General features: G+C 48.4%; 1 protein-coding gene across 5 annotated transcripts; it reads right to left on the bottom strand.

Moving 5' to 3' along the window:
* Nucleotides 1-213: 213 nt before the first annotated feature.
* LOC111144879 (peroxisome proliferator-activated receptor gamma, coactivator-related 1) lies at nucleotides 214-15175 on the bottom strand. 5 transcript variants are annotated; one of them, XM_022499449.1, is made up of 14 exons: nucleotides 15023-15175; nucleotides 11061-11249; nucleotides 10347-10493; nucleotides 10118-10219; nucleotides 7099-10003; nucleotides 6742-6795; nucleotides 5847-5904; nucleotides 4803-4873; nucleotides 2854-3577; nucleotides 1729-1875; nucleotides 1553-1619; nucleotides 1312-1433; nucleotides 911-1062; nucleotides 214-614 (listed from the first exon to the last, which is right to left on the bottom strand). In XM_022499449.1, exons 1-14 carry the CDS (start codon nucleotides 15173-15175, stop codon nucleotides 511-513), a joined length of 4995 nt encoding a protein of 1664 aa, XP_022355157.1. In that variant the 3' UTR covers nucleotides 214-510. The 5 variants fall into 5 exon arrangements, 4 of the variants coding, with proteins under 4 accessions (XP_022355157.1, XP_022355158.1, XP_022355160.1 ...); XR_002640447.1 differs by lacking the exon at nucleotides 15023-15175 and having other exon boundaries at nucleotides 1725-1875; nucleotides 11061-11414; XM_022499450.1 differs by lacking the exon at nucleotides 15023-15175 and having other exon boundaries at nucleotides 4803-4870; nucleotides 11061-11414.
* Nucleotides 15176-27454: the final 12279 nt, after the last annotated feature.

Genomic DNA, 27454 nt, shown 5'->3' with positions numbered 1-27454 from the left:
CTTTTAAACTTGAGAAGCACTGCCCTAGAAAACTGATTTCACTGACAACACATGCTAAGGAACAAAGTTTTAAGTCCAATAGGATTTTGCACCTGACCAAAGGGAGGTCCTAGGAACTAAACGGAGATAACCATGTCCTTGATTGTGTTCAGATTGGAAAAGTGAGTATGTCTGGCACTAGCACCATTAAAAGAAGCACAACAGCACTTGGAATTCTCTCTAGTTCATGTTTATTAGTCTGCATAGTAACTTAGATCTTCCAAACACTGGGGTACCCCTCAGCCCCATCAGAACATAGGAATGCAAGTTAACTTATTTCAATGCCTGTTATAAAAAATGAATAACCCTTTAAAAAAATCTGATTTAACACATTTTTTATTTCACTTTTTTCCATTTCTTTATAAAACAGTCATTTCCTCACTAGCAGCTCTCTCCCCTAAAGTGGGGGAGGGGGGGTGGAGGAGGTTGGACACCTCCAAAGAAAAAGGGAAGGGGGAGAAGGGCCCAGGGTTACCTCCTGAGGTTCTTCTGGGCCTGTTTCAACAATGTGTCAAAGTCAAGAGAATCAAATTTGCTCTTTACAGGAGCAGGGTCAAAGTCTTCCCAGTTGGAGTCTATAAAAATAGAGACAGACATCAAGGTCTCTGACAACACTTCTCTACCACAGGGTCCTCAAACAGCCAGCCTGCTCCCACCCCAATAATGGACAGAAATAATATCACCCTGGTTTTAATTAAAAAACAAAACAAAAGAGCCCCCATTTCTCCTCTCATCCCACCCCCAGGTTCTTTGTGTGTCACATTCAGCATTAAGTTAGCTCCATGAAGGAGAGCCCCACTCTCAAAAAAGCTGGGAACCCTTCTGGGGACAGTATGAAGTATACCAAAGCTTCAGGGTTTCTTCCACTCACCAAGATCAGAATAGCTTCTCTTGCAGAACTGCCTGCGGCCCCCAAAGCAGAGATCAAAGGGTTGTTCATCTGCCTGCCTCAGCTTGTGGCCACTCTCAATGGCTGCAAATGCCTCCTCAGCATAGCGGTAAGTGACGAAGCCGTAGTTGTCACTGGTGAGGAAGATGAGGCAAGGCTAGGATGGCTAACTGGGCACATGCCATGGAAAACAGGTACTTCCCAGGGTACAGAGAGGGACTGGGGTGGTTCTTCTTATTCCCCAATGGCCAACCCTCTGATTGTGGGAGTGAAGCTATCATCCTACATTGCCAAGCACATCAGAGCAAGGGGGAAAGACCAACAAGCATCACGGTAAATGAATGGGAAGGAAAGGACACTCTGACCTTAGGGCCCAAGCTTACCCTTGGACACGGAAGTGGATAGTGCACTCCTCAATCTCTCCGAAAACAGAGAACCTCTGTTTCAGTTCTGACCTAGTCATGCGGCCAGGTATCTTCCCAATGAAGACCACTCTTCTCTCCTCCTATGTTGGAACAAGGAAAATTGATACATCGTGACCCAGAGCTACCAGTGTAGGAGACAATCAAAAGCTCATGGCCCAGGGGCAAGCCCCATTCTCCCAAGACCTGTTCCTCTACTCACTATTGCACGCTCCTTCTGCAGCACTCTCTGCCTTTGGTAATGGTCATGTGAACGGTAAGAGCCGTACCTGACATAAGAAGAAGGAGCCATCAGCCCCCCAGACAGAGATACCTCAAGTCTCAGAACTCTCAGGCACTTGCATCCCAGATGCACAGACTCCATAATCACATACTCACCGCCGCCTCCTGTCACTTCTCCGTCGGGGTGATGGGGAGCGGGACCGGCTTCTGGAACTGGATGAGGAAGATGAAGATGAGGAGGAAGATGAAGAGGAGGAGGAAGAAGAGCATCTTCGGGAACGTCCAGAGGAACTGCAACTGGATCTGGAGGATAAAGGGGCAGGCGGGAATGCTGGGAGCGGTGCAGAAATATTCTACTTACTTACCTTACCTCAGCCCCAGCCTCGCCTCCCTGTCAAGAAGCTCAGGCCCAAAAACAAAGCAGAGCAAAAGAGGTCTAGAAGAACTCCACAGATGACAAAACTGAGGCCCTCATGAACTTTAGATGTATCTGGAATGTTTTAGAGTGTTTTGGCACAAATCATAGATCATAGTTATTTTCAATCATGCAATTAAAAAAATATTTAACAAGTTGGTAAGAAGAAAAATAAATGGAGACTCAGAGATAAAGGGCTGTGCCCTAGGTCTTACAACTAGTTGGGGGAGCCAGGCCTAGGTCTCTGGGTTCCTGCTCCCCTAACATGTCTCACAGCAGTGCTGTGACCATGGCATAAAAGGGAGGTGACTTGTTAGACCTGTAATAGAGATCATTTCTCAAGAGGTCATTCTGGTTCCAAAACCAGGAATTCTTCATTCATTAAGCAGGAAAATTTGGGTCTGTTACGGAGAAAAAGGTACTGCCCGAAAATATATGAGGCCACAATAACAAAGGAATTGTCCAGACTCTGTCCTCAACGGATGATTAGAAGAACTGCCATCAACAACCCACCATCCCACCTTCCAACAGTCCACCAAGAAAAGAGCAGAAGTGAGAACTGATATAGTATGTGACAGATTAAACACAGGCAAGATCCAACCCTAATGGTCTCCCCAAGGCAGGGCTCAAGGAAGCAGGAGACTTCAGGGATACCCCAAACTCAAACAGGGGATAGAAGCTATCTTCTCACAGCTTGCCTCCTTCAATAATTCAAGAAAGGGGGAGAAGACAAAAGCCAAGGACAGAAGTGGAAGCCTTAGAGTCTGAAAGTATCAAACTCAATATGCAAAAGCTTTCAAAGTAAACTGGAGGAGAGGACATGGACTTCTTACATGAAGAGGACCTAAGAGGCCATCAGAGCTCACCTTCGCCACCTCTTGTGTGGGGGGGAGAGGGACCTGGACCGGGACCGGGATGAGGAAGACGACGATGAAGATGAAGAGGAAGATGCTTCGCTGGTCCGGTTGGACCCAGAGCTGACAGAACGGCTGCTGCGGCCCCGACAGCCCTGCCAGCCCCGGCTTGGGGGGCTGGCTGACCTGCAGGCTTTCCGGTAACAGCGCACTGACCGCTGCTTGGCTGAGGGCTCGAGGGGAGTCCTAGTGTTCATGTCATTCCGGCAAGGCGAGGCCTCAGGGGACAGCAAGGCAGATGGGGCGAGGCAAGGAGCTGGGGGATCTGCCTGCTCACTGCTAGTCCTGTGATCAAGTGGCTCCTGTGAGGCAGCTGTGCGTGGGGGGAGGGGGATGACTGGGCCCAGAGACAAGACAGGTTTGATGGTGATGTCCTGATGGCGTTTGACGTTCCATCGGGAGCCCACCTCTGGAATGACTAAGGCAGGCATCTTTTTGGGGGGAGTCCTGCTCCGGACACAATAATCATGGTCCCCAGAGCCCACATGGACTGGACTAGGGCCATGGACCCCTTCTTGGAGGCGGGCTGCAGCTGGATGTTTGGCCTCTGTAACTCCTTCAGGCTTCAGGGTTCCCTCCTGGGCGGTAGACTTAGGAGATCTGGCTTTGGCCAGCAGTGAGACAGCAGCCAGGGGCTTCCATAATTGGTGGGGAGGGGTAGCTGGTGGGGTGAGCCCTGTGAGGGGAGGGAGGATGGAGATAGCAGGATGAGATCTGATTCTACACTTCTAAACACTGCGTACATAGGCTCCACAGACCCCCACCTCACGTCACAAAGTAACCAACAATAGTCAACAGCCCAACTTCTCCCACTGTTGCAACTACTCCTTCCCCCAAGTTCCCTATCTTGGGGACAAAGCAACAGACACCCAGCTAGCTAGGGTCCTCCTGAACCCCTCAACCTCTCACTGCCCAAACCTAGCTATAACCTAGCTATGACCAGCTCCTGCCTGGTCCACCTCTCCATTCTTAGACCCAGCCCTCCCCCCAGCACTACCTGATTTCAGGGCTGCATCTTGCCTGGATTCATTCATGTAATCATCTTCCAATAATCTCCTACCTCAGGCTTCACACTCATCTATCCTGTCTTCTACATTCCCACTAGAGGGAGCACCCCAAAATCAATTGCTTCCTAAATACACGAGATAAAGTCCAAACAAATTAACACGGCATTCAAAGTTCCCATAATCTGACCTCCTACTTACCACTTCAGCTTCATCTCTTGCTTAAGTTCTACCCACCATTCCCATCAGCCACTATATTCTAGCCAAACCAAACAACTCCCCCAAACGTACCAGACTGGTTTTGTTTCTTCCGTTCACTCCAGCTGCTCCATCTCCCTAGAATGCCCCATCCCCTAAATCTATCTGATTGGTAATCTATCTCATTACCAATCAATCTATCTGATTGATTTTCTCAAACCTCTGCTTCAAGGATTACACCTTCTATATATAACCCTCCCCTGACTGTCCCATCTCAGACCCCACAATAAACCACAAAGGCAGGGCGCCTGGGTGGCTCAGTGGGTTAAAGCCTCTGCCTTCGGCTCAGGTCATGATCCCAGAGTCCTGGGATCGAGCCCCGCATCAGGTTCTCTGCTCGGCGGGGAGCCTGCTTCCTCCTCTCTCTCTTCCTGCCTCTCTGCCTACTTGTGATCTCTGTCTGTCAAATAAATAAAATTTAAAAAATAAATAAATGAACCACAAAAGCTTCTTTAACATCTTTAACATACAATCTCTCTGATCATTGGCTTATACATCTGCTCCCTGGACTCTGAGAACCTCAACAATGAAGATCAAGAGCTCTGTATTCCCAACATCTACACACACCCAGTGCAGGGCAGGCTCTATAAACATTTGCTGCATACTAATCAAAGGCAGAGTTCCCCGCTCTGAACCCACCTGCCACGTTGGCCAGTTCTGGGGCTTGTAACCGGTCTAGGGGCCTCTTCTCCTGGGGAGTGTCAACGCTGCTGGCAGGGGGGAAAAGGGAAAACCTGGTTCATTGCCTCCTCAACATCTTGCATATCTGTTTTCCTTACAAAGGAATGGGAGAGGGGTGTATGCAGAGAAGAAGGGGATACAAGGGGCGCCTGGGTGGCTCAGTGGGTTGAGGCCTCTGCCTTCGGCTCAGGTCATGATCTCAGGGTCCTGGGATCGAGCCCCGCATCAGGCTCTCTGCTGAGCAGAGAGCCTGCTTCCTCCCCTCTCTCTCTCTGCCTACTTGTGATCTCTGTCAAATAAATGAATAAAATCTTTAAAAAAAAAGGGGGGGGGGGATACAAAAACTGCCCCTATTACTCTCCTCCAGCACAACAGGCTCTTAGTGACCGAAATGTGGACTGGGTCTCAACTCCACTCTGTTCAATTCTAGGAGGCAGGCTGGCTATGACCCTGAATAGCCCCCACTTCCTTTAAGCCAGGAACCTTGCCTACCTCACTCAAAACCCAAAATCAATGTGGATGGGTGCCTGGCAGAACAGGACAGGGTAGCATGAACATGATAAATGAAAAAAGGCCTCTCAGTGCTGGAAGACTGGGGAACAAGTATGTCCAGGGTGCATCCTTCAAGGAGTCAGGAGAGCCCTAGCCATGAACATCTTCCCCACTTGACCTTATACCTTATACCATCACCAGTGTTGAGCAAGCTTAAAGTCTGTTAAAGAAAGGAAAGAAATCCCCAAAGGCACAATTTGCCAGAAGACAAAAAGTACCTCCAGGACATTTGGAATCCCAGACTGGCATCAGCAGAGGATGGTACACATCCGCCTATCTCACCATCCAAGACAGTGTCCAATAGTGCTGGGCTGAGTGAGGTAACAGGGAGAGACTCTAAAGCTAACTGAAAGCCCCTGCAACACAGGCATCCAGTTGACAGTCCTGCAGCGCCAGCCAGCTGCTGACCAGCAACTGGAGAGTAACTCACTTGTATGTCTCTGTACTCACCCTGAGTTTCCTATAGCCAGGCTGTCAGCAGGAGCCGGGGGAGGGCATTCCTTTTTGGCTGCAAAGAAACCAAATTAGTGAAAAGGCCAACCAGATGTTCCAGACAGAGAAGGTGCAAAAGGGCTTGCTTTGAGGCCCAAAGAAGGAAAATCCACTTTACCTTCTTATTTCACTGGGCTCTCCCCCAGAGATCCACTGTCTGCTAGTAGGTATGCCAATACTGTTTTTAATCACGTCTCTGCTCAGAGACATCTGTTAATTACTCACTGAATCCGAGACAGAGCCCAAACTTCTAAGCCTAGCATGTGAGGTTCCATGTAACCTAACTTCCTGGACGTGTGGTCTATTTGTTCTACACTTATCATATTTCATATTTTTCCTTGTACTATATAGATATTTGTTACTAATTCAGGGGTCATTTCTGTTGTTTTCTTCCCCAATCAGACCATAAGCTCCTTGAGAACAGGACACAATACCCTCACAGTACCTAGGGCCCTGCTTTGTACTGAGAAAGCTGAGCTATCCCTTGCCTTCCAAACACACCACACACCATCCTTCCTATACCTTGGACTTTATTCCCCCCCACACACATCCTGCCTTTCAAGGCCCAGCTTGAGAGCTACTATCCTCTACAAAATGTCCCCAACCAACCTGACCCTCTTGGATCGCCACATCCATTCACTCTGGATAGTTCTTGCCATGCTGTACTACCACCCTCTCCCAGGCTTAGGTTGCACTGCAGTGAACCTTATCTCCCCACTCCTATCAGAATGAGATTAATTCTCTGAGACTGCCCCTCCACCACTCCCTTCCTTACATCTAAGTTAACTACAGGGCTGGACCCAAAGAAAATAGTAACAGAAAGGGGTTCAGCATAGCTACCCAGGCTCCTCACCTTCAGATTTCTCGAACTGCTCCAGTAGACTGGACAGGTCCGACGCCTCAATTCCTGTGGAAGCACAGAACACAGGATTGGAAATGGAAGTACCCAGGTCCTAGAATTCACCAATCACCTCCCTTCTCCCTTTATGTTCTCCCTGTCCACTATACTAAGGAAACAAAGACAGCAACAGAAAGCAGGAAGAAATCAAACCAATCCAGAGCTCTGGAGAATACTCCAAACAAAACAAACCATCCTCCAAACAAATCCACAAAGCCCAGCCCCATCAAGGTGGTCTGTCCCATTCTAGAGTGTGCTCACCATCTAACCCCCATGCCCTTCACTCACATCAACAAACTGTGCAGCACTTACCAATCTCACTGATGAAAGCCTGTACCACATCCTCAGGGCCTTGAGTACGTGGGGTAGGCAAGAAGGAGAGCTTCCTTAGACGGGCTGGGTGGACAGCAGGCAGCTTAGTTACAGTGCTCTGCTTTGATGTTGGTGTGGGTGTGGGAACAGCCTTGGCAACAGGAGAGGGGGGCTTCTCTCTGGGCCTGGTCTCCTGGGTCTCAGGATTTAGCCTCTCTGATACAGGCTCCTCAACAGCCACACTCTCAGCAGACAGACATGGTGGAGCCTTCATCTGGGGGCTTTGTACTGGGGAGGACACCTTGTGTTTCAGATGGGGAGACGCAGGCACTGATTTGACCTCCACCTTGGTGGGCTCCACCTGTGGAGCTCCCTGGCTAGCTGACCCAAGACTGAGGGGAGGAGCCACTGGCCCAGGAAGTACACTTTCAGAAGGGCCAGCTGGAATGCCACTGGGCTCCACCTTGGGTGGAGGAGCAGCTCTCCCAACAGATGCTAGAGGCAAAGGAGGTGGTGGCACAGTAGGCCAGAATGGAGGGTGTTGCAGCCCTGGGCCCCATCCCAAGGGCCCATAGGCACAGCTGGAGCTGTAAGGTGGGATTGGGGCTGGAGGGGGTACCCAAGGCACATTGCAAGTGGGGGGCACAGCATAGGTGCCAGGAGTACCAGATACTAGGGGCACTGTTGGTGGGGGGGGCAGACAAGGATAGCCAGAAGGGGACACAGGGGGATAACAAGGCCAAGGTGGTACAGGAGCATAGTGAGTATAGGGATCACGTGGCACTGGGCCCATAGACACTGGAAGACTGGGAGGCTGCAACGGTGGTGGGGGCAGACTGGGGATCCCTTGCCTGCTTGTAGGAAGGGGCAGCATGGGGGTCATGCCTAGCCCACCTGGGGGGAAAGGCAAAGCAGTGGGCATTGTGGGAGGCATGGGCTGCACAGTAGGAGGTGGGGGTCTTGCTGGTAGTGGCAGCTCTTGGGATGGCAGCTGCTCTGTGGGAGTTGAGGCCATAGCTTTGCTTGCAGGTGGTTCAGGACCAGGAGAAGCAGGACTGTGACCCACAGGCACAGAGCAAGCCTCAGGAGAAACCTCAGGGCTTCTCTGCAGACCTATCTTCTTGGATGGGGCTGGTGGGATGACAAGACAAGGGATGTCTGCTAGTCCTGTGGGGGTCTCTGGGAGACTGGGCCACTTCCCAGCTGGGGGCTGGGGACTTCTCTCTTCTGCCTCTGCTTGGCGCTGCTGCCTTCGTCGCCGGTACTCTGATAGGCTAAGAGGCCGAGGTCTGGCTTCCTGGGTTGTAGCACTGGTACCACTTTCTACCTTCAGAGGACCCACAACCTCCTGGACTTCAGGGATGATGGCCTTTAGGGAGTCCAAGGACTCTGACTCTGGAAGGATCTGGGGAGCTGGACTCCCCTGGACTGATGACATGGCACCACGTCTGGGATCAGAAGGCCTAGACTTAACTAGCACAGAATCAACTGGACCCAGGTCACTGGGAACAGAGTCAACTGGTGCCGAGCTCACTGGGACAGGGTCACCTGGTGGCAAGTCATCTGAGATGGGAACAACCACTGTAGAGTCAATTTCTGTTGAGTCAGCCAAGACTGGGTCAATCAGCACTGGGTCAGCTGTGAGAGGGTCCACCAGCTCTGAGTTTGCTGAATCATGGTCACCCAATGCAGGATCAACAGGTACAGGATCAGCTAGAACAGGATTAACTGCAGTAGGATTGGTTTCAACAGAGTCAAGTGGCATGGAGTCTGTTAGACCAGAGACATGGGTTGGAACAAGGTTGGCTTGGATGCTGTCAACCAGATTGGAGTAAAGGTCTAGAGGATCTTCTTTGTCAGGACTAGCTTGCCCAGCACTACTCTCCAAGTTCCCAGAGCTAGGTTTCTCCAAGGCAGCTGCCCAGGCCCGAGCCCAAGCCCGGGGCTTCCCTCTACTACGAGGAGGCCCAACCTCTCTTGGAAGTTCCTCCTGAGGCAAGTTTCCTGCCTGAGAGGTCACCTCTGTAGCCATGGTAGACTGCCCACGAGAAGCTGACCTCAGTCTCCTGGCATAGCCTTCTGCACAGGCTGCTGGCTGCTCTTTGCTCTTCTTCTTCCTGCCCTTTCGAGCTCTCTGGGAGCTCAGCATTGTGTTGGCCAGTGGGTTCTGAGGCCCCTTGGGCATCACTGGCTCCATGACCTCCCTGGGGTCCAACAAGCAGACTGACTCCAGTTTTTCCTCGGAGTCCACTGACAACCCCTCTTTCTCAGGGCAGAGGTCTTCCTTGAGCACAGGAGCCTCTGTCTCCGACTCTAGCGTAGGCATGAGAAGCTTCAAAGCTGGACTGGCCTCTAGCGAGTCATCCAGGAGCACAGGCTGGGGCCCAGCAGGGATCTGCCGTACCACAACTGGAATCTCCAGGTCATTACCAGCTGTGGCTGCCTGGCCCACAATCTCTAGCACCACACAGTCCTCAGGCAGTGTCAAATCATCCGGCTGCTCCTGAAGCTCATCCTCGAGTGATGTCAGCTGAGTGAGACTGGGCAGGCAGTATGGATGCATGGCCCGCACCAGCTCACTCAAGGAGGAGATACTCTCATCACCAGCTGTCTGCACTGCCATCTCTGCTGCTGCAGTTTTATCTTCCTCCTCGGGGCAGGCCAGGTGCATAGGGAAGTCTGGGATACTGCTCACAGAGTTGTCGAGCTCCCCAGCAAGCAACTGGCCGCTGAAGCTGGCCACCTCCTCCTCTTCTTCCCCATCACTACGCTGCTGGGGAGGAGGCGACTGGCCCCGGCGGGCTCTTGATCTTGGGGGTCTCCAGCTAGGAAGCTTAGGGGATGAGGTCTCTAAGAAGGAAGGTGGAGAGAAGTCCCAAGGAGGATCTGAGAGAGACATCTCAACCTGTAGGAAAGAGGAGAAGCTGCAGAAGTTTTCTCTGGGGATACATTTTTCTAGGCCTGTCCCCACACACTCCTCCCTCCTGGGAGTCTCTGAGGCTCCCTTGGTCAGGCTTACCCCACTCACTCTACTACTGCCTGTGCTGGGCCCCAATGGGTCAACCGGGGTGATGAGGTCACGTTCCGGGGGTGTCCGGGAAAGGGTGAGCAGCTTGTGTAGCTGAGAGGGAGGAAAAGACCTGAGATGAGTTGGTGCTTCACAACCATATGAGAAGGCCCACAGTCATGGCTCTATCCTTTGCAGCAACCAACACCATCCCACCCCCCAACGGCAGTCCCACACTCACAGAGGAGCCCTCCCGAGGTGACACAAGCAGTTCTGAGTCAGGAATGCTGTCAAACGGAGACAGGTTCTCGGAATCTGCATTGTCCAAAATTTCTGTCAGAGCTGTGAGCAGCGACACTTCATTCTGGTCCTCCAGAGATAACCTGCTCTGCTCCAGAAAGACAACAGGAAGGTTCCACCATCATCCCTAATGATCTACTGGCCACTGAAAAGGACTGAACACCAAGAGAAATAGTCTCCCAAGCTACGTTCAGCTCAATTTCCCAGAGAGGTCTGAATGACAGAAAGCATGGACTCCAATCTCATTCACTGCCATCTCCCACCTTCCTAGTGCCAAGACAGGCCTGTCAGAATTGAGACTAGGCTTATGTTTCACATACTCCCTCCACCCTCGGGGATGATGTGGATGCTCAACAGACAACCCTTGGCTAGGCTGGAATTGGACTCAAAACAAATTGGAACTCTCTGGACATGTAAGATGGGGGCCCATGCAGGGGAAAAGGCCTTGGACTATTGTGCAAGCCTGCCAGGGCATCCTCGCATTGGACATGGTCTAGCATCCTACAGCCCAACTCTCACTGAGAGACAAAAAACACACTTCAAGGACTTGGTTTGGGTATCCAGGAACCAAAATCCTGGGAAAACAGAACCACTGAGCCACAGCCTCAAATGCAAAGCTCCCACCTGAAGACATTTAAGCCCAGCCCCAGCTCACCTCCCCAAGGCTCCCAAAATCCTCGATGAGGGAGATGAGGGAGGCATCCATGTAGCTCTGCATGGTCCCCAGCAGTGTCTCATCCTGCAGTATCAGCTCCTCCATCTCCAGGTCCTTGTCCCTCAGGCAGGGGCCAAGCCGAGACAGACTGACAAAACCAGAATCATCCCCCTCCTCGTGCAGCAGCACCTGGGGCAAACAGGATGGTCATAAGGGCTGCAAGGTATGGGACCTCTGGGGTAGCTGTGTGACAGGCTCTCTAAACCAGGAGCTCCACCAATCACCTCAGACTCAGCTGAAGCCCCATCAAAGCCAACCAAACCTCTGGACTTGCTGGGCAGAGAGAAGTACAACTCAACCCATGAGCCAAAACACCAGTCAGGATGGCAATGTTCTGGGCAAAAAAAAAGTTTGGCCTTCATCCAGAAACAGCTGGAGCCACAGATTATTAAACTAGGGAGTAAAAACATGAGAAAGATCAAAATTGTTCAGAAAAGTTGTCTGCTGGCAATGGTAAAGGCAGACAGTCTGAGGGGTACACCAAAGGAGAGGTGGTCAGCAAGGAGGCAATTTCAGCTCCAACCACCTTACTTTCCTCAAGTCCCACTCAGGCCTTTCTCCTCTGCTTAGCTCAAACTCAACCTTGTTCAAGACAACTCAGACTTCCCCAACCCATGCTGATCTCTCCTCATACCCAATCCAATTAGGTTTCTGTAGCACTCATTTTCTGGCAATCATTATATTCTTTGCATCATTACTAAAACCGGATTCTAAGTTCCTTTGGGGCCAAATAACCTTTTGTACCATACTAGCCTATATCCTTCTTGGAACTTGGAAGGGTTTAAACTGTGCTTCTACTTCCTGATGATCTATGATGCCTGGCACAGTGTCTTATACAGAGTTAACATACACACTTAATTCACATTTTTTTTTTTATTTTGAAGGCCCTACAACATGCCACTCAATCTATCAGTGGTAGTCCCAAAGGAAAAGTTCCCCACCTCAACCATGTGAGCACAAAAGAGAAAACCTGATTCGCTGATTCACTGCATAGAAAAGCCCCACCCCACTACTTGCCTGAAAACTAGCAACATCCTCAGCCTTGACAGTCAGGGAGCCACCCGCCCAGGCCTGTCAAGAGCGCCCAGGCCTGTCAAGAGCGTGGGTGTGGGCAGGGCCAGAAGTAGCTAGAAAGGGGCTGGCAAGGCCAGAGGCCAGAACCAAAGGTATCTCCACTATAGGAAACAGATGATGATGGCCAAAGAACAGGAACAAACAATGACAAGCTAATGCCCCATCCCCTTCTGCAACTCTGTACCTCTTCCAAGGGGGGAGGAGGAAGGCAACAAATGTGACTACAACCCCCTACCCACCATCCTAACCAAGATGAGAAGTTAGTTCCAATGCCCAGAGAGAGGAAAGGCTAGATACATTTTAGGAGGCCAGCTCCAGAGAGGAAGTGAAAGGTGGCGAGTTTTTGGCACTAACTCCTCCCAAGCCTTCACAATCCTGTAATTACAACCAGCAGTTGAATAGCACCTAGCTCAGCAAACACTCCTGCATGAGCAAGGACGCTGCATCTCAACTTGCCCTGCCACCTACCTGACCCAGCCACTAGGCCAGAATCTTAAAACAATGCCCAGCTCTGGGACCCACTCACCACCCCCATTAGGCAGGTACCGGAGCCCCAATTACAGATACCCCCTCTCTTCCCCTGACATCACCTATCCCTCAATCCCCAAAGAGCACAGCACTCAGACTACCAAAATCATCTAGGAGCTAAACCCAGGCTAAAAGCCAGCCACCAGCATCCCTAACTTCAGCAACTTCCCAACTGGCTCTCTCACACGCAGTCTTGTCCCTACAGGGTTCAAAACCAACTACAAACTATTAAGAACACACATCTGATCACTTTTTAAGGTTCTCCCTAAACCCCTCCAATGGTATCTTACTGCTCTTAGCACTAGATTTAAACTCCTTAATATGACTTACAGTCTTCCCAACCAGGCTCCTCTGCTCCACTATGTGTTCTCTCTTACCGCTGGACCTCTCTCTCTATGCAACAGACATACAGGTCTCTCCATTTCTTCAATAAGCCAGGTTCTCTCCCACTTCAAGGCCTTCCTATACTATTTCTTCTGATGAAAGCTTTCCTCCCCCACAACACACAGCCTTCAAGCCTCAACTTAAAATGTCCTTTCCCAGACCCTGCTCATTATACAAGCCCAAATATGCTGCACTTTCCTTTTGTCCCACTCATCATTTATTATCTGTCTATCCCAATAAAACCATATGAGCCTAGAGACCAGGGACTATGTGTTGTTTACCCCAGGATCCCTTATGTCTGAACATAGTATCTCAATAAATATTGGTTGACTGACTAGCTTCCACACATCCACCTTTCTTAGGGGGGAGATGAGAGAAGAAACAATCTCTCCACGAGACCCTCTCCAACCCCAGACGACCACCTAAATTGGATTACAGCTGGGCCATGGATCCTTCCTGCCTCTCCCCTAAAAGGTGAGCAGCTCCCAAGCTAGGGCTTCAGAAGCAAGGGCCCGGACTGGTCTGCTGGAACTAACATTACCTGGTAGCCTGCAGCCCAATTCCCACCTAGAACCAAAACCAAACCCAAGCTAAACAAAACAACCAAAAGCTTTCAAGGACTCAGCTTAATTGCTTAAGAGATAACAGTTCAGACTAAGTCCTGCCCACCATTCTAGGTGGCAACTTTTAAGAAGCCCTCTGCTGAGGAGTGAGATAACACTTTCTAAGTATGGAGAAATGAAGACCAAGGAAACAGAATCTGACAGAAGAAGCCACCCCCATCCAATAAATGTTCCAACTAGTGTTGAATGTTCTTAAATCGCCTCCAATTTTTCCCGTCCCTAGCAAAATTCCAAAGAGTTATTTAAATACAGATCACCTCAATTTTTATGTGTCAGTTCACAGAAGCAAGCCTTAGCTGCTTCCTCAAAAGAGAAGCTGAAGGAAAAACGGAAAGAGAAAGGATTCTTTCCCTTACTTAGACTTGTCCCATGTATACGTTGACACTCCCCGTGCACCTTGAATCACGAAGAGCCAGGTCCGCAGGCAACCAAAACGCCAGTGCCCATGACTCACAAGCCACCACAAGCCGGTCAGACAGAAGCCACCACAAGCTTACTCCACAACCCTTTAACCTCAGCCTTCTGCCCTCCCCAACACACTCCACCATCCGCAGGGAACTGACTCCCCGCACATCTGGAAGGTCCTTCACCGTTCGCTATCGAGGGGCCGTGGACAATGCAGGAGAAAAAAACTACTCCAAGACCCTGGCAAAGTTGACTCTACCAGCCCCTACCTTCCTTCCCGGCCAGGGGCCCCCAACCGGGTCGGAGATGGCGGGACGGGCTGAGACACACCCAGTTCCCAGCAGTGCGGCTCCAACGCCGATACGAGATGCCCGGCAGCCTGGAGCGGGAGCCACGTGGACATACCCTCCCCGCCCCCACGTGGACCCGCGGGCCACCCCCCCCCAACCAGAAGCCCAACCCACGTGGGTGCCAGAGCCGCCTAGAGGGGGAGGGGAAGCCGACAAGTTCTCCCGGGAAAATTGCTCCCCCCACCCCACGTGGCTTCGAAAAGGCACTGCAGCGCGGTGCTAGGAGCATCCCCACTCGGCATCCTTAGAGAGAGGTTTTAACCCTGGATTCCAAGTCCCAATCTCTGACCCCCAGAACGGACCATGTTTCCAACACCCGTCTGTGCCCCTCCGGCGTTCCGAAGGAATGGCTGTGGGGACCCCCGTCTCTGCCTGCGTCCCTCCAGCAAACAGCCCAGGTCCGTTCGGCCCAACCCGTCTCCCGCAGCAAGCCGGCATCGCCTCCCAAGCGCTTCCTCCCTTTCCTGTGGCGTCCACGTGTCACCGCCCGGCACACGCCGCTTTGCTGCCAGCCGCGGGCCGCCCGCCAGCCTCTCACCTGCTCCCCGCCACTCACAGAGCCCACAGTCCCATACGGCGTTTGGCTCCGACTTCCCCAACTGCTGCCGCGGACTCCACCGCCGGGGTCAGGTCCGGGGCCCCCACTCAGAGACGGCGCGACTCCGTCTCTCCGTCCCCGGCGCGCCGCCATCTTGGCCGCTGAACACCCAGCGCAGCTCTGATCGCCGGCGCCGCCTCGCCCAGCAGATTGTGAGAAGGGAACTACAATTCCCGGAAGACACTGCAAAACTACGGATCCCAAAAGGCCCTGCGGCGAGACCCACTCCCACCTGGGAAGAGGGCTCTGGCTTCGCAAGGGACCCTGGGAATAGTAGTTGCTTTAAGTGGTACCTCAGTGGCACGTGCTACAGTAATATCGTCATGCTCAGTTTCGTGTTCTGTGGGTTGGGGAGCGTGCGGTAATAAAGGGAGCGTTAGCATTTACACATCTCTTTATTTTCCTAATTTGTCCAACTGTCCAAACGCCCTCTTTATCTGACATTCTATCGTGCGGCACTTTCCTTTTACGACGTAGCACAAGTGCACCTATGCTTTGAGTCAGCACCCCCTAGTGGGCACCCGCACCCCAGGAGCTAATTTTGACCTAATCTCTTATTGCGCCACTACCGCTAGTTTAATCTTTTGTTGTTGTTATAGTTTAATCTTCCTTTATTTCTAGTTTCATTAGGAAATATTTAATATACACCACTGTGTAAGTTTAAGGCATGTAATATGATTGTTTGATTTTCAAATGCTGTGAAACGATTAGCACCATAGATAGGTTCAGCTAACCCATCTTCTCACATAGGTAAAATTCTTTTTCTCCTTGTGATGAGATTTACTCTTTAACAACTTTCCTATATATCATTCAGCAGTATTAGCTATGTAATGTTGCACATTACCTATCTACTACTAAATTATCTTATAAATGGAAGTTTGTAGAGCTTAATCTTAAAATACATTCTTGGGGTCTCTCTGGGCTACTCAGAAACCTACACTGACACCTCATTACCAAAGGTATTTCCTGCTGCTGCACAGTATCTTGCTGTCCAACAAAGACAATTGGTGTTGTCCTGCGTTTGTTTTTCTGTTTGGAATATTCGAACTTGGATACATCTTTCATGCCCTCTTTTATCCAGGAAAACTTTCTCATTATCCCAACCAACCATGATCCCTTGCTATATTTCCACAGCTCATCACTATCACTGCTAGTCATTCATTTGCCTTTTAGAAGCTCATTCTTACTGTTTCCTCGTTTTTAAAAAAAGTTTTCTAGGGCACCTCGGTGGCTCAGTTGGTTAAACGACTGCCTTTGGCTCAGGTCATGATCCTGGAGTCCTGGGATGGAGTCCTGAATCAGGCTACCTGCTCAGCAAGGAGTCTGCTTCTCCAGCTGACCTCTCTCTTCTCGTGCTCTCTTTCTCTCAAATAAATAAATAAAATCTTAAAAAGAAAAAAAAAGTTGGGGCACCTGGGTGGCTCAGTAGGTTAAAGCCTCTGCCTTCGGCTCAGGTCATGATCTCAGGGTCCTGGAATCGAGCCCACATCGGGCTCTCTGCTCAGCAGGAAGCCTGCTTCCTCCTCTCTCTCTGCCTGCCTCTATGCCTACTTGTGATCTGTCTGCAAATAAATAAATAAATAAAGTTTTCTATTTTAAAAAGTCTAAAAATCTTTTCAATGATGCTGAAGAGGGTGGTGCAGTCCGTTAAGCATCTGACTCTGGTTTCAGCTCAGGTCATGATCTGGGGATCTGGAGATCTAGCCCCAGTTGCGCTGGCACTCAGGGTGGTGTCTGCTTAAGTTTCTCTCTCCCCTTCCCTATGCCCCTCCCTTTCCCCCGTGTGCCCATGCTCTCGCTGTTGCTGTCGCTCTCGCTCTCAAATAAATAAATATTAAAAAAATCAAATAGCACAAAACCATAATATATATACATAATATTGCATAGTATATATATAATAAAATATAAATATAAAAACCAAATAACACAAAACTATGCATATATATACACATATATGTGTACATGTGTGTATATATATATATGTATATATGGTGCAAAACTATATAGAAAATGTTCTTGGCCTGCAAATTCCAGTTCTACTCCATAAATTCAATCCTTGTCGCTTCTGGTGTGTTTTCATCCACACTTTTTGTATGCATGTAAAAATATATAGGGAAAGTTTGAGTTCTGCATTGGGTGTAAATATTACTTAAAAATAAAAAATAAAAAAAATCAGGATGGCTGGGTGTCTCGGTCACTTAAGTTCCTGCCTTCAGCTCAGGTTATGATCCCAGGTCCTGGGATTGAGTCCTGCATAGGGCTCCTTGCTCAGCAGGGAACCTGCTTCTCCCTGTACTTGTTGCTTCCCGTTTGTGCGTGTGCTCTCTCTCTCTCTCTCTTTCCGACAAATAAATAAATAATATTTTTTAAAAAGTCTTTATTGGGGTGCCTGGGTGGCTCAGTGGGTTAAAGCCTCTGCCTTCAGCTCGGGTCATGATCCCAGAGTGCTGAGATGGAGCTCAGAGGGGAGCTTGCTTCCCCCTCTCTCTCTCTGCCTGTCTCTATGCCTACTTGTGATTTCTGTCTGTCAAATAAATAAATAAAATCTTAAAAAAGAAAAGTCTATGCCAAGAAAAAAAAAGTGACCATTCCATATATATGATTCTATAACTTGCTTTTTTTCCAATATACTAACAATATCCTAGTAACAATATACTAGTCTTTACTGAGATCTTATTTACTAATACCTTAGTGAGTACCAGTTCCATTATATGACTATACTATTATTTAAATTATATTTAAGTTATTTCAAATTTTTCACTATTACAGATTAAGTTACAGTGAACATAATCTTGTACATGTGTACATGTATCTTCACCCATCTGTACATTCTGTCTATGGAATAGGTTCCTTCCAAAGAGATTGCTGAGTTAAAGGAGGTATACAATTGAAATTTCAGTGGATAATGCCAAACTTCTCTTTAGGAAGGTTATATCAACATACATTCTCACACACACAAAAAAAAATTCATGAAAGGAAAGGACCTCTGTTAGGGACTGAATTGTAACCCTCCTCCTCATCCAGGCAAAATTTATATGGTGAAGTGCTCCAGCCCCAATATGAGTGTATTTGGAGATACAGCTTTTATGGAGGTAATTAAATTTAATGACATCATAAAGATGGGAGCCTAATCCAATAGGACTGGTGTCAGAAGAGAAAGAGAGGGGCGCCTGGGTGGCTCGGTGGGTTAAAGCTTCTGCCTTCGGCTCAGGTCATGATCTCGGCGTTCTGGGATCGAGCCCCGCATCGGGCTCTCTGCTCAGAAGAGAGCCTGCTTCCCCCTCCCTCTCTCTCTCTGTCTGCCTCTCTGTCTACTTGTAATCTCTGTCTGTCAAATGAATAAATAAAATATAAAAAAAAAAAAAAAAGAAGAAGAAGAGAAAGAGAGACCTGCAAGCCAGGGAAAGAGGTCTCACCAGAAACCAGCCCTGCGAGTACCTTGATCTTGAACTTCCAGCCTCTAAAGCTATGAGAAAATAATTTTTTTGTTGTTTAGGCCACTTAGTCTATGGTATTCTGTTATGGCAGCCTGCATAAATTAATACAACCTCCTTTTATTTTCTTAATATTTCAGTTGTATTAGTTTTGTCTTTCTAAATGGGCTTTAAAAGCCACAAATTCAGAAACTGAATCTGTTCACCATTTTTTCATAAAATTGTCAAGTTTTATTTCCAAGAATTTGGAAATAATTTGCCTATGAGAAATCATTAAGAACCAATACGGGATGGCACAATTGTTCCTCTATGGAAGAAACATATCCTTTTCCTCCAAAAAGGGATTTTTCTTTAATATTTTATTTATTATTTGACAGACAGAAATCACAAGTAGGCAGAGAGGCAGGCGGGGTGGGGTGGGGAAGCAGGCTCCCCGCTGAGCAGAGAGCCCAATGCGGGGCTCGATCCCAGGACCCTGGGATCATGACCTGAGCGGAAAGCAGAGGCTTAACCCACTGAGCCACCCAGGCACCCCCGCTTCCAAAAAGTGATTTTATTATAGCACTGGGACAGGACCCATGGGCAGAAAAAGCAGCCTGGAAGAAACAAATTCTAAGAGATGCCCAATAAATACTGGGTGATTTGGGCTCTAATTATGGTCATTACTCTGGTGATAGGGCTTTGGGAAGAACATTAATATTAAAGCAGAAAACTGTGCCATTTTGTTTTTTCATCTTCCGATGAAACAGTCTATTCTCATAAGTATGTCTGCATGGAATCTACTCAAAAAGATAAGAATGTATAGGGGCACCTAGGTGACTCAGTTGGTTAAGCATCCAACTCTTGATTTCATCTCAGGTCACAATCTCAGGGTCCTGAGACCAGTCCAGCACAAGGCTCCTTGCTCAGCAGGGAACCCGCTTCTTCCTCTCCCTCTGCCTCTTGCTCCCCCTGCTTGTGCTCTCTCTCTTTCTCTCTCTGTCAAATAAATAAATAAAATCCTTTTTTTAAAAAAGAGGGGTTGGTGCCTGGGTGGCTCAGTCATTAAGCATCTGTCTTCAGCTCAGGTCATGATCCCAGGATCTAGGATTAAGCCCCATGTCGGGTTCCCTGCTCAGCAGGAAGCCTGCTTCTCCCGCTCCCACTGTGCTCCCCTGCTTGTGCTCTCACACTCTCTCTGTCAAATAAGTAAATAAAATATTTTTTAAAAAAAGGTAAGAATTGGGGCGCCTGGGTGGCTCAGCGGGTTAAGCTGCTGCCTTCGGCTCAGGTCATGATCTCAGGGTCCTGGGATCGAGCCCCGCATCGGGCTCTCTGCTCAGCAGAGAACCTGCTTCCTCCTCTCTCTCTGCCTGCCTCTCTGCCTGCTTGTGATCTCTCTCTGTCAAATAAATAAATAAAAAATCTTTAAAAAAAAAAAAAAGGTAAGAATATATCTTTGGATCTCCAGTGCCTCCCAGACAGGTGTGTCACGGTTTCTTGTCTCCTTGGCAGGTGCATTTCTTCCTTTCTTATTTTTTTTAAAGATTTTATTTTTCAGCAATCTCTACACACAACATGGGTCTTGAAATCACAACCTTGAGATCAAGAGTCACATGGTCCACCAACTGAGCCAGTCAGGTGCCTAGTAAGTGCACTTCTTTTCTCTCCTTCCCTCCCTCCCTCCCTCTTTCTTTCTTTCTCTCTCTCTTTCTTTCTTCCTGATTTTATTTGACAGAGAGGGACAGCCAGAGGGAGAGCGAGCACAAGCAGGGGGAGCCGGAGAGGGAGAAGCAGGCTTCTAGCTGAGCAGGGAGCCCAATGCAGGACTTGATCCCAGACCTGAGCTGAAGGCAGATGCTTAACCAACTGAGTCACCCAGGCACCCCTGGCAGGTGCATTTCCAAGAGCCATAAAGGAAAACCTCAGAGGTACCTGCCTACCTGGCTCAGCTGGTAGAGCATACAACTCTTGATCTCAGCATTGTGCATTCGAGCTCCACGTTGGACATAGACACTAATTTAAAAAAAAATTTTGGGGGGACGCCTGGGTGGCTCAGAGGGCTAAGCCTCTGCCTTCGGCTCAGGTCATGATCCCAGAGTCCTGGGATCCAGCCCCACATCGGGCTCTCTGCTCAGCAGGGAGCCTGCTTCCCCCTCTCTTTCTCTGCCTGCCTCTCTGCCTACTTGTGATCTCTGTCTATCAAATAAATAAATAAAATCTTAACAAAAAAAAAATAATAAAAAATTTAAAAAATAAAAAAAAATTTTTTTAGAGGCACCTGGGTGGCTCAGTGTGTTAAGCTTCTGCCTTCGGCTTAGGTCATAATTTCAGGGTACTAGAATCGAACCCCGCATCGGGCTCCCTGCTCGGCGGGGAGCCTGCTTCCCCCCCCATCTCCATCTGCCTACTTGTGATCTCACTCTCTCTCTCTCTGTGTCAAATAAATAAATAAAATATTTTTAAAAATTAAAAATTTTTTTAAATTAAAAAAATTTTTAATTAAAAAAAAAAAGGAAAGGGGCACCTGGGTGGCTCAGTCAGTTGAGTGTCCAACTCTTGATTTCAGCTCAGATCATGATCTCAAGGTCCTGAGATGAAGCCCTGGCCTCTGTCTTCAGCTCAGGTCATGATCCCAGGGTCCTGGGATCGAGCCCCACCTCGGGCTGTCTGCTCCGCAGGGAGCTTACTTCCTCTTCTTTCTCTCTCTGCCTGCCTCTCTGCCTACTTGTGATCTCTGTCTGTCAAATAAATAAATAAAATCTTTGAAAAAAAAAGATTCTCTCTCCCTCTCCTCCTCTCTTCTGCTCTCTCTCTAAAGTAAATAAATAAATCTTTAAAAAATAAATAAATAAAACTCATAGACCACCAAACTTTGGGAAACTCCCATCATGTGTCCTTGCTTGACTCCATGCTCACCAAACACTTACAGGATATAGTAACTGACTTCCCATACCATTTTCTGTCTTTTTTTCTTCTTTTTTAAGATTTATTTATTTAACAGAGAGAGACACAGCGAGCAAGGGAATACAAGCAGGGGGCATGAGAGAGGGAGAAGCAGGCTCCCTTACTGAGCAAGGAGCCTGACTCAGGCTTGATTCCAGGACCCTGGGATCATGACCTGAGTAGAAGGCAGAGGCTTAACCCACTGAGTCACCCAGGCGCCCCTTCCCATATCATTTTCTATGTTGAGAATGTGTGTTGATCAAATGAGACAAAATGCCCAGTTCACACAACATATTTTCCAGTGTGAATTAGCAAATCAGCACTCTAGTTTATTTATTGAGTGCCTACTATATACCAGGCACTGTTCTAGCCACTGGAGATACAGCAATCACAAAATAGAAAACAAAAACAAAAACAAAACCCCTCCCTAGTGGAGCTCAAATTCTACTGGGGAGACAATCTACAATGTAAATAGAGTCAAAATAATATCAGAGAGCCATTAAATGCTGTCAGAAAATATTTGGGGGGCGCCTGGGTGGCTCAGTGGGTTAAAGCCTCTGCCTTCAGCTCGGGTTGTGATCCCGGGGTCCTGGGATAGAGCCATGTGTCGGGCTCTCTGCTCACCCGGGAGCCTGCTTCCCCATCACTCTCTCTGTCTGCCCCTCTGCCCACTTGTGAACTCTGTCTGCCAAATAAATAAATAAAAATCTTAAAAAAAAAATATTTGGGATGGAGAGTGTAAAAGGTTAAGTGGGAACAATTTTATATGGTGTGAACAGGTAAGGCCTTTGAGGAGACATGTGAAGTAAGACCAGAAGCACACAGAGGACTTAGCCATTCGAAGAGCATTCTGAGGTCAGAAGAACAGTCAGCACATAGGCTGTGAAGTGGGAACCCATAACCTATGTGTTGTGTTTCAAAGGAAGACGAGTTTAACTAAAGCATTCCAGAGAAGAGGGAGAGTCTACCAAGATAATGTTTCACGTGTATTTAATCTGTGTGAGTCAGTCTCCTGAATCTGGTATGTTCTGATTCACTACTTAAATTGAATCTCTAGGCCTGTAACCAATGCTGAAGACCAGACATGGTGTGTTTGGAAACCCTCAGATGGCCCCCAATAATCTCTGCTTCTTCTTATTCACACTCTTCTTAGCCCCCTCCCACACCCCTATATTGTAGCAGGATTGATCTGTATGACCAATACCATAAAGTAGAAATGATGATCTATCACTTCTGAGATGACGTTACCAAAAGACTAAGGCTTTCAGCCCAGGTGCTCTTGTTTCTCTCTCTCTGAAAGTAATGTGCCATGTTGTGAGAGCAGCCTTATGGACAGTCCACGAAGCAAAAAACTGAAGCTTCTGTCCAACAGCCACTGAAGAAGGGAGGCCTACCAACAACCATGAGAGGGAACTTGAAGCAGATTCTCTAGCCCCAGTCAAACCTTGTGGACCCCGACAACAGCTTGACTATAATGTTGTGAGAGCCCCTGAGCTAAAACACCAGCTAGGCCACTTCTGGATTCCTGACTGGAAAAAAATTGAGTGAAATAACAGAAGTTTATTGTCTTAAAATGCTAAGTTTGAGGATAACTTATTCCACCGCATTAGATAATTTATATACCTGGACTGTAGTTACTCTGCTGGGGACCTGCAGCCCTTCAGGCACTTTCTCTTTTGGCGCTTAATTTTTAGTTCCCAAAACCCAGTTTTGTTTTGTTTTTGAAGATTTTATTTATTTATTTATTTATTTGACAGACAGAGATCACAAGTAGGCAGAGAGAGAGGAGGAGAGGAGGAAGCAGGGTCCCTGCTAAGCAGACAGCCCAATGCAGGGCTCGATCCCAGCACCCTGGGACCCTGACCTGAGCCAAAGGCAGAGGCTTTAACCCACTGAGCCACCTAGGTGCCCCCCAAAACCTAGCTTTTTTTTCTTTTTCAAAGATTTTATTTATTTATTTGACAGAGATCACAAGTAGGCAGAGAGGCAGGCAGAGAGAGGAGGAAGCAGGCTCCCTGTTGAGCAGAGAGCCCGATGTGGGGCTCAATCCCAGGACTCTGGGATCGAGACCCGAGCCGAAAGCAGAGGTTTTAACCCACTGAGCCACCCAGGTTCCCCCCAAAACCTAGTTTTAAGGAATAGTTTAGTCTTCCACTTGCTGCCGTATGTCATTGGATTCTTGCAATATCCCCGGAATAAGTAGAAGAGCAAAGATTACTATCCCCCTTCTATTGAGGGAAAAATTGAGACTAAGGAAGGGTTGATCTATTGGGGCAGAGGCACTCAGTGAGGATCCTTAGTTCCATGACTGTACTAAGCAGGTGCTTATTGAAGGAGAAATGAATGAATAGGTTTCATCCACTTGGTGGGAATGCTCTGAAGGGCAGGGACCCTTTTAGGAAAAAAAAAAAGGAACTGTTCCCAAACATAGGCATGCATAAGAATCATCAGAGAAATTTCTTTAAAATGCAGACTACTAAAAATAAATAAATAAATAAATAAATAAATAAATAAATAAAATGCAGACTACTCAGATCCTCTTCCTTCTCGGGAAAGATTTCTTCTATCCGACGGTGGGGACTTCTGTATATTTAACAGGTTTCCTGGGAGATTATGAGTGGTTTTTTTTCTTATGATTTTTTTCTTATGATTTTTCTTATTATTTTATTTCTCTACACCCAATGTGGGGCTCAACCTTACAACCCCAAGATCAAAAGTTGCATGGTCTACAGACTGAGCCAGTCAGGCGCCCCTTCCTGGGAGTTTCTTACACACTTTAGAAAACTGCTTTGGCAGACAAAGAAGTGGTGGTTGTATATGGTGATGGTGATAATGATGGTAAATGGACAAGAGGGAAAGGCATCATGTGCTCGGGCAGAGGAGGATAAATCCTGTCCAAATTCTTATATCACTTACCAAAGTTGTAGGACATATACCGGGTTCTAGGCGTTCTGTTAGGTGCTAGGGATATAGTCATTAAGACATACGTCATCTACATCCTCAATGGAAAAAGAAAATTCGTCCTTGAAAGAGAGTGATGCCAATATTTGTGGATGTTTCAGGGGTAAAGAAATGTGGGAGAAAATAGAGCAGGACAAAGTCAAGGTCAAGAGAGGGAGTTGGATGGGACAGGTTCTAGGAGCTAGAAGCAGGAGCCCACCTCTTTTTGGGAACAAGCTGACCTAGTTGCTTCTGCTGCCTGCCTCTCTGTAGGGCTCCTCTCCCTCCTTTCCTCACCTCACCTCTTCTCCTCAGTACCTCCTACTTTACTTCATCCCATGTCTACAGTCCATCTTATGATAATGATTGGTATTAAAAAATACTGGAATGTCATTGAATTATTCACTTTAAAATGATTAATATATGGCATGTAATTTCACCTCAAAAAGAAAAAAAATACTAGGTGCTCATATCCATCCATCCCAATCAGCTAAGCTTGCCATCCTCTTGGACATGTCATTATATTAAAGTCCTTCTACATAGGCTCTCTGCCTCCCTACCACACCCCAGGTCCACCTGCCAGGCAGCTCTTAACTTCCCATTTTTGCCAGTACCACAATTCTGAAAATTGCTCCAAGGTGTTCTCTCCTTCCCCAGGTCTGGTCCATAACTAAAAGTAAACTAGGGAGAAGAGCACTAGGTTGAGTACTTGTTAACTGTGTGACCTTGAGGAAGATATTTAACCTCTTTAAGTCTGCTTCCTCAAGGACTTAAACCATTTACCTTAATCATCCATTCAACCGAACTGAGATGGTATTTCCTTAAAGAAAATGGGGCCACTAGATCACCTGGGGTGGGGGTGGGGGTTCCTTCCCAGAGGGAGATGAAGCTGGAAACTGAGGTTTAAAGGAGGCATTAACTTATTAGTAGGCAAGAAGAAGGAGAAGAATGTTTTACAGACAAGTTCAAATTTATTAATCTCTCTGAATCTCAGTTTTTTGCTTGTTCAGTGGAGTATCTTCCTCCTAAGGTCGTTACGAAAAGTAAGTGGAATCGCAGGTATGAAACACCTAGCACAGTGCTGGGTACAAACTGTATGCTCGACACAGTTTTGCTTCTTTCTTGACTTCCAACTTCCATATGTGTAATCTAGAATGGAACTTCAGATTCATTCACAGAAGGCAAAGTCCCTATCCGGTGGGTTGCAAAGCCCCTTTGTCCACGCAGGTGCTTGGTGATCACCATGGAATCTGGCCAAGCTAGTTGTTTGGAATGAGTGGCCTCAGGGGTAAGTGGTCACAAGATTGGGGGAAGGCAATCTCATGGACAGTAGAAAAAGAAAAGGTTCAAAGCAAGCAGTCCCTCTCCTCCACACTATTTCTAGTCCTCCAGTCCAATCCAGCCCACTCCTGACACTCTAGAAATAAGAGATAACCTACTGAAAGCAGAAAAGAGCTAAAGTATACTGAGAACTGACTACATGGCTGGCATCAGGCTAGGTGACTGGACATACCTTGTCTATTGATTCTCACCAAGCTGCAGGTACCAATTACAGAAGGTAAGACCAGAGCTCAGAGTAGGGAAGTCAGTTGTCTCGTCATTTGCTCTACAGAGGGGCAAAGCTGGAATTCAAAACTTGGTATCCCAAATTCCAGGTGTGGGTTCTGTTGTTTTAGATTCCCCTTACTCCCTCTAGTGCTGACCTCTGCCTGGGGGAATGTGAGGAGATAGATACAGGCAGGGGATGCTGCCAAAGAAACACCTGCTTAAGTATGCATGGCTTCAGTCCGGTCTCTACAGCTCCCCCTCCCCTCCCACCCCTGGAGTGGGGGAATCCACAAGGTGGTTGGGAATGCAGGCCTTAAGAGTGTGGCTATGATCACAACTCCCCCTCCTCCACCCTCTCCTAAGCATATGGAGGGGGTCTGCCTCTCTAGGCAGGCCCTCTTTTTTTTTTTTCTTTTTAGATTTTATTTATTTGAGAGAGAGATCACAAGTAGGCAGAGAGGCAGGCAGAGAGAGAGGGGGAAGCAGGCTCCCCACCGACCAGAGAGCCCTATTTGGGCCTTGATCCCAGGATCCCTGAGATTCACGACCTGAGCCAAAGGCAGAGGCTCAATCCACTGAGCCACCCAGGCGCCCCCAGGCCCTCTTTTCAATCCCCAGACTATGTGTCTCCCCATCATTTCATGCTCCCTCAGCAAAAACAAAGATGGAGAGAAGGGGGTCTCATAAACACTAGAACCTCCACATCTGCAACCCTCCCCCACCTAGTCAAGCCAGCTGTGCAAACTCTGGGCAGGAGTGAGGGCAATCAAGCATCCCCTCCCCCAAATTACAAAGGGGAGGAGGATCTCCTACCCAGTCTGGGCCAGATGCCCTAGAGAGGGGACACCAGCCCAGGTCCCCAGTGTCTACTTCCAGAGCCCACCTTAAAGGTTAAGCTGGCAGCTGGGGACCCCCCAGAAGGAAAAGGGCCAGCTTTCCCAAACAGCTCCCTTCCCCTCCCTCTTCCCTGCTAATAGGTATTTCCTGTTTATGAGGCTGCTAAGGCTGGGCTTTTGGGAAGGGATGGAGATGGAGGCCCCCCCTTCCTAGGGCTGGGCTGGGGAGTCCTTGAGGAGTGCCTGAAGGTTGGGAGGCTCCTCCTTGGGGAAGAAGTGTTCGTTACACTGACCAGGCAGACTTTCATCCTTCCCACCCCCCCCACCAACGCCTCAGCCCCTACGGGTAGGGGTCACTGAAGGGGTCTCCTTCCTGTTCACCCCAGTCGCGAGGCCCCCAAAGGAGAGCAGCCTGCAGGCGAGGGGGGAGTGGGGTGGAGGCCCAGACTGGATGGAGAAAGGGGGAAGGGAGGAGAGTGTCTTGACTGATGAGTCAGAGCCCGCAATGGGGAAGGAAGGCCTGCGGATTACCCCCTCCCCAGCCCAACCTGGCGGTCATTCCACTGCCCCCCTCCTCCCAGCAAAATGCAGATCCCAGCCCTTAGGCGGGGGAGGGGGGGACCCCACTTAATTAACCCTTTTGGCTCTAGTCCTAACTGGTTTAGCAGGCACGGGAGGGGTGGTTAATT

Source organism: Enhydra lutris, unplaced genomic scaffold (assembly GCF_002288905.1).
Source record: "Enhydra lutris kenyoni isolate GAN:26980312 unplaced genomic scaffold, ASM228890v2 scaffoldscaffold12, whole genome shotgun sequence".
Classification (NCBI taxonomy): domain Eukaryota; kingdom Metazoa; phylum Chordata; class Mammalia; order Carnivora; family Mustelidae; genus Enhydra; species Enhydra lutris.
Note: the sequence above shows the minus strand (reverse complement) of the source record. Positions and strands in the feature narration are given on the sequence as shown.